Raw genomic sequence first — 14,816 nt, 5'->3', positions numbered from 1 at the left:
GGTCTTCTGTCGCTGCCGTGCACACCTGCCTTTAGGTGTTGTCCCCACCGTCCTGCCTGACTGCGTTCATCTCCTGCTCTCTGTCACAGCCTGGCTTCTCCCAGGCTTGCCCGTGTACTCCCTTTGTTCTTCTCCTGGAACCATCTGCTCCACCTAAATGGTCTTTTTCTGTTGTGCCCCAAACCTACCCTGTTTTAAGTCCCACTCTGCTCCTTTTCACACCGCCCTCCAAGCTGGCATACCTACCCCTTTTCTTCACTTGCTGAATTATTTGCTGTGAGGCCCAGCTCCAAGTCCTGGATTTTCTATTAACCCACTTCTGTTAGTAAGGCATGTCCTCGAGAGGCAGTATTCAGGGGCATCACGCTATAGAGGAGCTTATACAAGCTTCAAGTGAATGGTTTATTTTTTGGATAAAGACCTATGGCTGACTTTTAAAACTTTAAGTTAGTAGTTTTCATAAACCCCCCGTCCCCATTCCCACAAACAAGCGAGAGAGAGAGAGAGAGAGAGAGAGAGAGAGAGAGAGAGAGTAAGAAATTGGCATACCCTTGCCCTGACATTTTTTCTCTGTTGCAATTTAAACTGTTCCAAAAATTCTCACAGTTTAGTTAGTTCTCCCTTGATTTTTTTCTGTTTGGATAACACGGCTCACTTGGTTTCATAGTTTTGTGAGTTTTGATTGTATTCTCTCCTCCTGTCATCAGACTCTGCCTTCTAGGCCTGGGGCGCGGGGGGATCCCCACTCTTCGCTACACATAGTTGCCCTGGGCCACTTTGATAAGACACAAAGACCTTGACTTAACCAAGTGTAGTTTTAGGCCTTCTAAGTATTTCTTTTAACCCGTTGAGCAGTGGAGGTTTATTGACATTCCTCCCCTCTGCGTATGAGGAAGCCACATAGTGAAAATTTTTGAAAAAAACATGGCCCCTGTTTTGAACTTACTACCTGCTTAACTCAAATAATAAAAACGTGATGTAGACCGAATGGCCCAAGAACACATGGGTAGCGTAGCGGGTAGCTTCGGGAGTCAGTAAATTAAGAATTTGGATCCTGGGCCCTCCACTCAGTGGCACTGTATCTTAACGGTCCTTGAGCCTCAGTTTCTCCTTCTGTGAGGTGAGCAAAGGAGGTTATGAGGAGAATCAGCCGAGTTTCCTTTCCGTTTCTCTCCTTTGCAGGGTTTAGTAAGAGCTCTGACGATTAGGGAAGTCAGTCCGGGCTTCCTGCAGGATGAAGGCTTGAGCTGGGCTGTGAAGGCAGGCTAGGATCCCTCCAGGTGGAACAGAGAGGAAAAGGCCTTCCAGGTGTGGGGAAGCAGTTGAGCAATGGGCCACGGACAAGTCCACAGAGCCTTGAAAGCAAGCGCAGGGAGGGCCCTGATGAAAGCAGTGCATCAAAATGCAATGTCAGCGGGCTCAGCGGGAGAGAGTCCGAGGGACATGGAAGAATTTATAATCTCCGCATGAGTGAGGATGGGTGGTCGGGGAGTGGTGGGGAAAGGGCAGCTACAAGAGGCATTTCCAGAGAAAAATCGTCAGGGCTTGGTGTGTGAGGCTAGGGGATGGAAGACATTGTGAGCCTTTAAGCAGGTGATTACTGTGTCATTCATTCATTCATCCTTAAAATACTTCAATTGAAAATGTACTGCTACAAGGTTCTGTTCTAGGTATTGGGGATTAATGACTAAATAAAACAGAAGTCCCTGCTCTTATGAAGCTCACTTTCTAGTGTTAATTGTGTTAAAAATTTAGTGGCAGCAATTTTGGCATCTTGTGATGTCATTAGGTAGCTCACGATCCTTCTATCATATCTAAAAGCCAAGTGGGAAATGTCGATGAGAGCACATCCAGTGTCCTCACGAAATCAGTGTACAGTATTTTCACGTTTTAGGACTATAAAGATAAGAATAAAACAGTGAAGCTGAAAATGCCGTATTTCACAGAGCTAAGGAAGTGGTACTACTGTAGATTTAGTCATTTGCCTTATGGTTAATAAATTTCAGGGACCGTCTTGAAGTTTGGAACACCTAGGGAATTGTTGTCGAGTTGTGCGATTCCTTTTGTAGGCTTGGGTTTGGATTAAAATTAGGTTCATTTAACAACCAGGAGGAAGTAATTAGGTTGAACAAGACTTCAGTATTTGATGGCTTTTTTTTCCAAGTGATTTTGTCAGCTTGTTTTTGAAGTAGGGCTATGATATTTTAGTTTTCAGTCTGAGTTTTCTTCAGTTCTTCAAGGTGAAAAAATTTAAGTTTGTACTAGATAATTCCTTGACAAAAAATGTTGATGTAAGAAATAGAGACATTTGAAAACTAAAATATAATTTTCCATGGTATTTTGAAAGCTTGAAATAGAAGAACATTATCTAAAGTTATGATGCATTTAAATACTCATTTACTTAGGAAGCTTCTCTCCCTGTCATTTAATGTACCTACTCATGTTTTATGTTATTTTTAAGGTAACCACAATTAATCAGCTATAACAATAGAGTATAAAGATTTTTTCATAATTCTTAAGGAAAGAAATAAAGAGGTTTGGACTTAGTACTGATATGATTTCTTGCAATAAAAGAATATGAAAAATATTCAAATAATGATTAAAACTCTGAGCTGCTGTAAATATATTACCCCTCAGTGTGTGAATTTCTCAGTTAAAAAAAAATCAGATGTTTTTCCTTGAGGATGATTTGATTTTTTTTCAATTTCCTTCAGGTAAAAGTGCAGTTTTAAAGTGTCTACTGGACATTCACAAAATTTTTCAGGAAAATGACCCAGCTTACATTCTAAACGATCTCTACATCTCAGACTACTGTGTGTGGATTCAGAAAGCCAAGTAAGTTTTCAGTTACGAATTTTACATGCTCCCATTTCCGGAACACCTACTTACCTGAGAGGAAGAAAATGAAATAACCTGGAGGATAAGTTTTAATCAGGGACAAACCCGTACAGGTACCAAACATTTGAGAAGTCCTGTATCAGCACAGGGAACTTGGTGAAGTTGCTTAGGGAGGAGGTGCAGATGACAAAAAGGTTAATTTTCCTAGAAAGAAATTGGTACCACCTGGAAAATATGTGTTAAAACTGACAGTTGTGACTCTTCACTGTTACGCTATTGACTGTCCTCAGTGAAATCGCAAGACTGGTCTATCTGAACCTGTGTCTGTGGTTTAATTACAGTGGGGTGTGAATGCGAGTGTGTGTGCAGGCATGTGTGTAAACATCACAGGATACAAACCTAATCAAATGTAATCACAACGAGAGCTGTGCCCTCTTTGGTTAATCTCTGGCTTACAGAATCCTTTATTCAGAGTAGAAGAACGAAAGTCTTCAGGGCCTAATAAAATGTATCTAAGGGTCTGAACATTTACAAATGGCCTCCTTGAACTTGGTATGTAAAGAATTTTTTAATTGTTTGCCATTGCCTCACTCAAGGAAGCATATCAAGTTTAAAAATGCAGTGAATTTTCATTTTGTAAAGGGTGTTTTATAGACCTGATTCTTATCAGACGTGCCCAAAATATCCATTTTAGTAGCAAGAGACTGTTAACGGAGAACATACAAAGAGAGCCTTTGATTGGAATAATTCTTAGGTGCTAGAGAAAAAGATGGCACAACATCATTTGTGACTTAGAAGAAAAATGATCATGATATTTTTACTGTTAGTGTGATTGGTAAATGAATGCTTTAGGATGGCGTTTAATGCCTGTTTTGAGTGAACCATTATATAGAATTTAGTTTTGATTTCTGTTCATGGGGAAGCAATTATATTGCAGAGTGAAATAAGAAAAAAACTTGAGGCCCTACCTGTTGTAAGCAAAATGCTTAGGGACTGCTCAAGATATTGCCAATAACATACAGCAGGTGGTGTCAGCATTCGAGTTGGAAATCTAGATTTCGCCAGATGGAAAATTGCATCTTTAACCCCTGAGGTCATGATGGTATGTCATCACTTCATTTGATCCTCCTGCTAATTGAGCTTATCGAATACCCTGCTGCCATTTCCAGTTGTTTTCATAATAAAATTAAATTGAAATAGCCTATTTGTGAGGGTTTAGGTTTTTCTTTTTTTCTTTCAGGGTGAGGATTTTATAAGCATGTAATGAGCATCGACGTTTGTGCTAGGATCCCATTTCTGTGAATGCCTCCTTCCTCTGTTTGTGGCATTCTTTATTGACTAGAGAGAAGATCGTATTTCATTGAACTAGAAGGGTATATACACCCTCAAGTTGATGTGGGGATTAATAGGACTTTTTTTCACTTAAAAAATTTTTTTTCCCTGGGTTTCAAGTTGCAGGAAATAAAACGACATTCTTAGGTTTCTAGTCATTGTTATGATAATAGTAATTTTAAAAAAGATGTTAGTGTATTGCGAGCAAGGTAGAAGAGAGAAACCAGCAGGAACTCTTCAAATTACTTTGGAAAAAAATTTTTCATCTTTACCAATTTGACTGTAACTTTTCTATCCCTAAATAGCTGTGTCGTTTTCACTTTGTGTGTTACGTTTTAACTCTAGTCTAACCCAGCTGTTTTCCCCTCCCCCTTGAAGTAAGAGAACCTAATTTTAATCAAATTTTCTAATTTTATTCTTAATTTTTCAAGCACAGCATAATTGAACTTTCCAGTATCATCTTTACTGTGAACTTTCTTGGCTCTGAATTAATAATACTGTGGTGAATGTCCATAATTTCCATAATTAATTTCTTCCTTACTTTTCACCTTCTATTTTATTTCTTTCCCATACAGTTTATTAGTGAAATCTAGCACCTTATTTTTATGTATTAAAATAGTTCTGCATTTTTCTTAGTCTCTATTTGAAGTTTTTGATTATAATAATAATGACTGTGTGAAATTTTATTTGAAATACCAGGCAAGTGCTAAATTCTGACTAGCATTCCATTTTTACAGTCAGACATTTACTTTGGCAAAAACTTACTGGAATATGGGTAGCAAAGTCATTCTTACACTGAGTTAATGAAGTTAGGGCAACAACTGTGGTAAGTTTTGCTTTAGTGCTTCGTAGTTAGTTTTCCTCGTGATACGTGTCTTGTAGAGCACATTTGCAGAGCTTAAAAACTGAAGCTCCTGCGTTTTTGAGTTATAGACTCTGCACATAATTTTTCTGAAAAGGAACGCTTCCTGCCATCCTTTGCTGTAAGCTTCATTGGAAGTTTCTCGAGTGTGGTGGCCCCTGCAGCAAATACACCCTGGGTGGCAGCATGCAGAGTGGTTCGCTTGAGGTCATATAGCTTATAAGAGACAGGTCTGTGATAGTCTCAGGTCCTCTGGCTCCAGATTTCATGTTTTTGCAGATATACCACCTAGACAAGCCGTTGTCTTTGCCCATGGTATGGGGGGCGGGGGGAGGTAGTGTGCGGGGAGCCCTCCCTGTAGAGCGCTTTTCCTATAGGAAGAGGGATTAAAGATTTATCTGTCTTCCTCCGGGATATTCCCATAGCACTCGGTTTAGAGATCACTTAGGCACATGTCCTGTCTGCCTCACATTGGGCATACCTCTTTCTCCTTCTAAAATTTTGAAGTCCATGTGAATGAGCACCTATCTGGGCCCATTACAGTTCCTTGTGAGCACAGTAAATTTTAGTTGAATTGAATGGTATCTAGTAGAGCCAGTTGAAGGAGCATTTCATTTTTTTCTTTTTGAACCAAACTGTAAATTAGCTCTAACTTATTTTTATTGTCATTTTTAGCTACATTCAATAAAAGACTTCGCCCTTCCCCTCATTTCTTTTCCAGTGGGCTGCACTCACCAGTAGCACTGGTAGTTCTGACGTACTGAAAGTTTAGCATTTTACACCCTTTGGTTTAAGCTGGGGTGGAAAAGCTTGTCCTGTAAAATATGTTCCAGCCCTGCCTCTCATGGACCGTAAGACCTTAGCAAGTCACTCCATCACTTCATCTAATGCACCAGTGTTAGTATTTTAGTATTTTCTCTATTTTCCAGTGCATTTTTAAACCTGTGGAAGTAATACTGCACATATCATTTTGTAACGTGTTTAATACTTATAATAGTACCCTATAAATCATTTTCCTTTATAGCATAATATCCATAGCATAGTATTTTTAAAATAAACTAATTGGTTCCTCATTATACAAGAAGTGCACACCCACTGAAGAAAACTTGATACTTTATGGTTTTAATGCATGGTGTAATTTGAAATGACATGGGATAGAATATGGTGTTATTTTGTTTTTCTGCGTGGAAAATTTTTGATTGTCTATTTTTGTTTAAAAGAAATTAAGATCTAAAATCCCAGCTAACTTTAGTACAAGTCTGAGCTTGTCATGAAGGTTCTGTATCTTTGTGTTCTCTAGTGTAGTTTTTTAAGGTAGGTGCTTAAGGGGGAAAAAGAAAATGTATGTCTTTGAAACACTGAACCTTTTTACATTGAACTGATAGATGGTTTACTGTGATTAATACTCTCCATGCATTTGTTTTTGCACTGCTTTTTTGCATTCTTCCCCCCACCCCCCAAAATGAAATCTTACTTTGCAACCCTTTGGACACTAATGTGCAAAGTTTGTAGAGGGAAACAACTCCATCACCTAATAGTTTTGTTTTATTTGATAAATCCTGGACCTCAGCTTCCTCACTTGTGAATAAACCCGAGCCATTTCTGCACTGAAATCTTAAAATTTTAGAAAACTTAGGACCATATCGTTGCTTCATACTGCTTTGCTTCTTCTGTGTATGTGCTTTGGTAGGGGATAGGGTTATGTTCCTGAGAACAGTGTAGCTCTCTTCCTTTTGGCTTTCTCTTGTTCCTGGTTTATCTGCCAAAAGCCGTGGGAGTGGGGGGTCACGCATATGCAGAGGTAAAACATCGGCACTGAATGTAGAAACGGAATTATTTATTTTTTTCAACCACTAATTATTGAGCCCTACTCTATGCCAGGTACTGAGATAGGTGGTGGGGATACTCCGGTGAACAAGGGACACAACGCCTTGAAGCTGATCTTCTAGTGGGGAACATAGACAGAAGGAAAATGTTATGCCGTAGCCTGATAGCAGCAGCTACAGTGGGGAAGTATGGGTGCTATAGGAGCACCTAGGAGGCCACATGCTTAGTCTTGGGGTATAGGAAACCACTTCCGGAAGGAAGAGTTGAAGCTGAGAGCCGAAAGGTCAGGAAGGAGTGGTCAGATGCAGATGGGGAAGCAGGGGTGGAGGGCATTTCAGACAACAGGGACGGAGGAATGTGGCCCTTTTAAAGAGCTCAGAACGGTTGGATCTTGGTACAGGAATGAGAGAAAGGAAGTGAGGCTGGAGAGTTCTTGTAGATCATTGGCCACATGAAGATGTTTGAGGTTTGTCCTGGGAGAGTGTGGAGCAGCTGAAGAGTTTAAGCGATGGAGTGTCTGTGTGAGCGACACAGTAAGATTTAGATTCTGGGAAGATCCATCAGGTTACATTGTGGGGAATGAATTGGGGTGAGGGCAGAGCTCAGACTCAAGGCTGAAAGGCTAGTTAGGAGGTGAATGATCCAGGCAAAAGGCAGCTGTAGCCTGAGCCAGGGCAGTGAGAGTGGGGAAGGAGACTAGTGGTCAGGTTTAAGGGGTAGATGAGACAGGACTGAATAAGGATTGGATCTCAGGGGAGAGTGAGAATGGGGCCAGTCAAAGGTGAGGTCTGGATTTTGACTTGGGCCAGTTAACGGGGCCGTCGGAGGTGCCTTTGCTGAAATTAAATCATACTGGGGGGGGGTAGGTTGGAAGAGAAGTGAGAGGGTGGAAAGACGAGGAGTTCAGTTTCAGAAATGTTGATTTGAGGTCTCTAAGGAGTATCCATAAAGAAAGAGTCGGGAACATTTGGATCACAGCTGGAAAAGATGTATAGAGAAGAGTTGGACAAAGAAGGGATATGAATTAATAGGAAAACATAAAAAATGGTATCTGGTTGTACAGTACTGTTACACATATGAGTATAATGATAATCAGGAGTGGATGCATTCCAGGCTGGGAAAATAGCATCATGCAGAGGAGTCGACAAGTCAAACGTGTAAGCAACGTGGAGAACAGATTTCCTGGTTGTAGCTCTGGTGGCTTAGAAGGGCAAGAATGGACGTGAGGCGTTTTTGCATTTGGATCACAGTTTTATCTGTCCTTTAGTTTCCCTTTGTTATTAAGTAAGAGAGTCTGCAGTTAGCTTGAGGTCATGATGTTTTAGTAACAGGGCCAGATCAGAAACGCTTATTTCTCCCTTCGGTGTGCTGGAGACTGTCACGGTATTTTTGACTTAGAAATCACTTGGTGGTCTTCCCTGGTGGCACAGTGGTTACGAGTCCGCCTGCCAATGCAGGGGATGTGGATTCGAGCCCTGGTCCAGGAGGATCCCACATGCTGCGGAGCAACTAAGCCCGTGTGCCACAGCTACTGAGCCTGCGCCCTGGAGCCCATGAGCCACAACTACTGAAGCCACGTGCCACAACCACTGAAGCCCGCGCACCTAGAGTCCGTGCTTCGCGGCAAGAGAAGCCACCGCAATGAGAAGCCGGTGCACCGCAACGAAGAGTAGCCCCCTCTCACTGCAACTAGAGAAACAAAGACCTGACGCAGCCAAAAATAAATTAAAAAAAAAAATCACTTGGTTACATATGAGAAAACCAGTCGGACTTTTATAGTAAAAATGAGGACTTTATTAGGAGGCTACAGGTTATCTTCTGGGACCCAGGTGCAGAGTACAGCTGGGCCCCGTGAGCTCAAGGCACGAAGTGTGGGGTTGGCTTACTTTCTGGTGACATGTGGTCCCTCGAGTTGCTTATTTCTGCAGGTCCCTGCTGCTCTTCTCCCTTTGGTGCATATGGAGGAGAATGGCTCTTCTACAGCTCTGAGTTTCCATGTGCCTAGTTTCAGTAGAGATGGACTAGAGTCCCTTGTTTATGATTCCAAGGGAGGGAGAATGTGGTTGGCCCAGCATGGGTCCGTGTTTTTTCCTGGTCTAGTTGCCTTGGTCACAGAGGGCGTGGAGTGGGGGTGCCCCCTAACGTGGTACACACATGGTCCCAGGGCCCACTTTGTCACCAGTGAGTGGCCTTTCTTAGAGCAGGGTGCTTGTGGGGCATGCAGACCCCTTAAGAGGATGCTGCTGGAATTCCATGACAGCATTCTGAGCCATAGCTAAGGGCGAGCCCTGACACCTACCACTGCCTGTGTCACTGATACTCATAATAAAATACAGTGCTGAGGCTGATTTCAGAGGGCTGTTCAGTTCAGGCTGATCATCAGGGACTCTAGGTGGTTCCACTTCTGCAGGGGAAGTTACTTCTCTGACAGTGGTACAACATTAAGGGTTATATTAGCTGCTAACTGTTAGCATGTAGAAATTTCAAGAAACAATTGTGCAGAATTTCAAGCAAGTTAAACCTCCCTTGAATTGAAATCATTCTTGGGAAGGTGCTTATTGAGGCCTGTCAGGTTGCTCCTCAGTTTTACTGTTTATTTTTAATTAAATCCACCAATTCGTCCTGGACGGGAGTGGGTTTTATCTCCATAGGAAAAGATTAGTACATGCCAATATCCATTCACCGTAGCCCTTCAGTGCGGTTTCATATAGAAAGGATTTACTTAATGGTTCTTCACCTTATCACCGGTAGTTCAGCAATGCCCACTGGGGACTGCTGCTCTTCATTAGACTTCTCTAACAAGAAATGTGCCAATAAATCATGAGATTACGAATGCTCCTAAAGATTTCAGGACAAAGTAAGCCTTTGTGAAGATACGAATGCTCCATGTGACTGTACACATTGAGAAAACTAGCCAAAGAATTCTATATCTGAATGTTCAGGTTTTGTGGAGCTTTTTGTTGTTGTTTTACTTGTTGTTTCTTTGTTTTTTTTAATGTGTAATATCCTTGTTTTTTTTTTTTTAAGGTGACCTTTTTTATTTTAGAATAGTTGTAGATTTACAGAAAAATTGTGAAGATGGTACAGAGAGTTCCCAGATACCCCACATTCAGTTTCCCCTATTATTAACTTCTTACATTGGTATGGTAACTTGTTACAATTAATGAACCATTATTGATACATTATTATTAGCTCAAGTCCATAGATTCATTTAGCTTTGCCTAGTTTTTACCTAATGTCCTTTTCCTATTTTAGGATACCACATTTTGTTTCGTTGTTTACTAAGAACTGGAACTCAAATCCGTAAAGCTCCGTTTCTTGCACATTTCGTTTTTCCAAGAGCTTAAATGCTATTGAAAGGCAATGAAATATTATTGAGATATATTAAGATGCCTGAGGGGCTTACTACATACAAACATTCTAATCTAGACCTTGAAAAAAATAGGTTTGGCAGATGGGAAAATGTTTAGAAATTTGGAAACATAATTCATTTATCATTTTTACTTCTACCTGTACTGTGGGCATTGTGATTTTGCTATATTTATAAAAATTGAGGTTTGTAAAAGTAGAGTGAGCAAGGCTTTATATTTTCATATTAATTTTCTAAAGGTGGTAGACATTAGAGGATAAAGTGTGAATACAAGTTCTTATAAAAAAGATACAGACTTGCCGGGGTGAGTGGGCAGCTCCCAGACTGGAAAATGAGGGCATTTATCTGTACAGGGAGGCTTGTACGTGTCAGGCCATTCGAGGACTACGGCTGCGTGGCTGTGTTTGGTTTTTGTCTCTGTCCTTACTCGTTTTGTTCCCAGATACTTGGCTCCAGACTTCTTAAATCCTTGGTTTTGGCTTGCTGGGGCCCTGGCTTTTCACAGAGTATAATTAGCTACTATGTGAGCAAATTGGTATTTTCCTTCACCTCCCTGTTCTAATGTACTTTTGCACGTCATAGGTCTTGGGAGGATTCTCGGTGGAGGAGACTGGCAGGATCAAGTGAGTTCCGGTGGGAATTGATGTAGTCAGGTTTTGTGAACCCGTATTCTCTGCTTCAGATAGAATTTTCCTTGTGCTCGGATGCTCTTCACGTCTCACTCAGAGAAGAGGCTTACATTGATTAATGTGGCATATGTGTGGTTATCTTACTTAGAAAGTGCTCTGTTTAAGGAGAGCTTTGTCAAGAGCGTCCTTTGAATGGAGTCACAAGAAAGCTTTTTAAAAAAACTGACAACTTCAAGTACAATTTCCTTTTTCTTCTGCCAAATATGACTGAAACCCAATCCTTGTTATAACATAATTATCTCAACTGAAGCCAACTGGGAGTTGCTGCCTTAATGTAAGGGGTGTGAAGTCCCCTAAACAAATAGAAGATTAATTACATTCACAGCATGTTATGAAGGTGATGAGATTGATTGTGATCATTTGACTGGTCCCATTTCCTGCTCTGACTACTTTCCTGAATAAATAGAAGCTGGGAAAATTATAAATAGAGCTTTAGAGAGTACCGTTGTGCCATGGGTGGGAAAACGGCGTCCCTGAGGTATATTCGTAGATTGTAAGTGATATATGATGTTAATTGTAGATAATTTTATCATTGATTATTTGCTGTTCTCAGTTTAAACAGCTTTCCAAGGATAGTTTTTATCTTTCAAAATATAGATATTAACAGAGCATTGGAGGAATTTGACAGAGTGTATTTTAAGTGTATAGATTTCAGCAATTTTTTAAAAATTTTATTTATTTATTTTTGGCTGCATTGTGTCTTCATTGCTGCGTGCGGACTTTCTCTAGTTGCGGCGAGCGGGGGCTACTCTTCGTTGCAGTGTGCGGGCTTCTCATTGCGGTGGCTTCTCTTGTTGCGGAGCATAGGCTCTAGGCGCGTGGGCTTCAGTAGTTGTGGCATGCGGGCGCTTAGTAGTTGTGGCTCATGCGCTGTAGAGCACAAGCTCAGTAGTTGTGGTGCACGGGCTTAGTTGCTCCGCGGCATGTGGGATCTTCCCAGACCAGGGCTCGAACCCATGTTCCCTGCATTGGCAGGTGGATTCTTAACCAGTGCCACCAGGGAAGCCCAATTTCAGCAAATTTCTGATCCAGTTTTAGATGTTTTTACTTAGTGTGGCCTTTTGGAAGGTTTAAACTAAAGAAAATGTCAACTCTTAGATGCTTATGTTGTTTTTTCCTCATAGAAGCTTCTGCTTTTGTTAAAATGATAAATTAGTATTTTCATGAAATACTGTTTTCCATTTTTATTATATGTTTGTCTTACCTCTTTTTCCTGGATAGTTTTCTGATATTGTAACATTGTGATTTTGATTTAGACGTTTATTCTCCAAATCTTCTGTTATAGTGGTCTCTAAAGTGAGCTTCACTTAAGGCCATGGAGCGCGTAGAACAATCTTTCTAGAGTGCAGGAAAACTATAATAGCTCAGTGTTTATTGATTAAGAAGAATCTTAAGCTTCACTAATATTTAATGTATGGATCAGCGGCAAAAGTCATGTTTTGTGGGTCCCAGACTTTTTTAATGATGGGCTACTTGATCCAAAGTTTAGAGGAATAACCATCTTTATTTCCAAACGGAAGCACTTAGTACATTTATTCTCAAAGCCTGAATTATGGCCGGGGAGGGGTTGTCTCGCCTAAGAAACTGGAGCTGGGGTTCAGGGACTCCAGTCAGCCTCTGCTAGTTGCTTGAACGTAGTTGAAGACAGAGAAACTCAACTTCCAGAGCTTGAGATTTGTGCCAGATGTAAAGTGGTCCCTTCGTGCTTCAGTTTTATGTTCTGTTTGATGAGTGGAGAGAAAGAAGCCTAACTCGGGAATGCAGAGCCTTTGTCATGATGATAACATGTATTTCTTGTGCCCAGACACCTTGTCTTTTGCTTTCGGGGTTCTTATGTATTAACTTAAAACGTGAAAGAACAAAAAGCCGACTATCCTTATGAGAAGAAAAGAATGAAATGTGAAATGGATGCTCATATAGGTTTGGGAGTGGAGTGTAACGGAGGCTCAGTCTCAAGATGTTACGATTCCATGAGGAGTGATTTTGTGATTTCATTGTTAGTTACTGATCCAAAGAAAAGGAGCCAAAGAAGTCTGGACTGTGAATGTCCTAAAGGGCAAAGGACTTATTCAACTTGGTACCCTGGCACCTAGCAGAATGCCGGTCACTTATTAGTAAATGCTCATGGAACTGAAAATTTTCTTTCTAATTCAGTAAAAAGCTTCAATGAAAAGTAGCAGTTTTACCCTCTCTTTACACGATACTAAACCTCTGTCTCTAGGACCTTCAGCGCATGTCCTGTTCTTCTTGTCCTAATCACAAGATAAGGATACATGCACTTACCTACACAGATGTTACGTGTCCAGATGGATGTCAAAGGAAACAGAGCTTTTTGCGGGTGCTTATCTACTCAGATCTGAGAAAGTCAAAATGGGCTGGAGGTGTAGGAGAGAGAGCAGTGTGTGGAGGTTCGGATGGTTGGATGGATGGATGTTTAGATCACTTCCATGTCCCCTGCTTACTATTGAGCAGTATTGGCCCAGAGGTTGGTGTGGGGACTGCCCTGCAACCTCCCCGAGGAGTCAGACGCAAGAATCGACCATCAAGGGACCAGCAGCCACACGCTGTCCGCAAGTCCCGAGACAGAGAACATGAGCCAGTTGAGGAGGAGGAGGGTACTCTGGCCTTCAATTCCAGGACATTCCCCAGGTCATCTCCAAGTTACACACCCGAGCAGGAGACAGACGGGCGATCCACTGTGTAACTGAAGGATGTCATGGATAGCCATTCAATTTAATTCTCTTTCCAAAAGGGAGATACCTATGTGTAATAGTGTCTTAGATCACACCTTGTTTATCTAAAATATTTATAGATGTAATTGCTTGTTAATTATTAATAGTGTATTAATTATAATTATTTAATTATTAAACTAAATTACTTGTAATTATAACTATTTCTTTTCTTTGTGGTTCATTTGTTTAAATGAATTCAGAGTCTGATTGAGTCCAAAATTTATTGAATATCTACTATGACCAGCATTGTGCTCAGTGCTGGAGGTTAGATCAAGGTCAAAGTTTCCACATCAAGGAACCCACTGTCTGGGAAGGTTAAAGACACTACACTATTGTGAAAAATCATAACTGGAAAATTAAATGGCAAAAGCCACGTGTATAGAGCTGTATATGCTGAGATGGCTCAATCACATTAAGAAATATGTATTGGGCTTCCCTGGTGGCACAGTGGTTAAGAATCCGCCTGCCAATGCAGGGGGCATGGGTTCGAGCCCTGGTCTGGGAAGATTCCACATGCTGCGGAGCAACTCAGCCTGTGCGCCACAACTACTGAGCCCGTGTGCCACAACTACTGAAGGCCGTGTGCCTAGAGCCCGTGTTCTGCAACAAGAGCAGCCACCGCAATGAGAAGCCTGCGTGCCACAACGAAGAGTAGCCCTCGCTCGCCACAACTAGAGAAGCCAGTGCGCAGCAACAAAGGCCCAACGCAGCCAAAAATAAATGAATAAAATAAATAAATAAATAATTTAAAAAATAAAATAAAATAAAAGTCTGGCCAACATGGCTGTTCATTCCAAAGTGATGTTACTGTTAAAAAAAAAAAAAAAAAGACGTATTCACAGAACAAAAACCCTAGAAGGAAGCACATTAATGTTGATAAAAGTAATCTCTGGCTTGTGGATTTACGGGTGGCTTTTCTACTTTATACTTACTTTTTGGGTGTGTTTACAGTGAACATGTATTTTATTTTTTCCCTGATGGGCATTTTAGGAAATTACAAGGGTGATATCAGTGCTTGTTTTTTTTTTTCCTTACATGTAAGAGAATATTACAGAACTGAATGAAGTAAAAAGTGTGATGATCTGCACTTAAGGCCCAACTAAATCAGTAAACGAATGAAAAAAGAAAGCCCTTATGTCCTGAATGAAATGAAGTAGACATAAATA

General features: G+C 40.9%; 1 protein-coding gene across 1 annotated transcript in view; it reads left to right on the top strand.

Annotated features, from left to right (window-relative positions):
• The window catches only part of SHQ1 (SHQ1, H/ACA ribonucleoprotein assembly factor), an 88,567-nt gene that overhangs the window by 50,216 nt on the left and 23,535 nt on the right, over positions 1–14,816 (top strand). The window contains 1 exon segment of the mRNA XM_067755214.1: positions 2,715–2,835. Within this exon segment, the coding sequence (XP_067611315.1) occupies positions 2,715–2,835 (121 nt within the window).

The sequence above is a fragment of the Pseudorca crassidens genome, chromosome 10, assembly GCF_039906515.1.
Source record: "Pseudorca crassidens isolate mPseCra1 chromosome 10, mPseCra1.hap1, whole genome shotgun sequence".
In the NCBI taxonomy this organism is placed as follows: domain Eukaryota; kingdom Metazoa; phylum Chordata; class Mammalia; order Artiodactyla; family Delphinidae; genus Pseudorca; species Pseudorca crassidens.
This window is presented reverse-complemented; position numbering and strand designations above follow the sequence as displayed.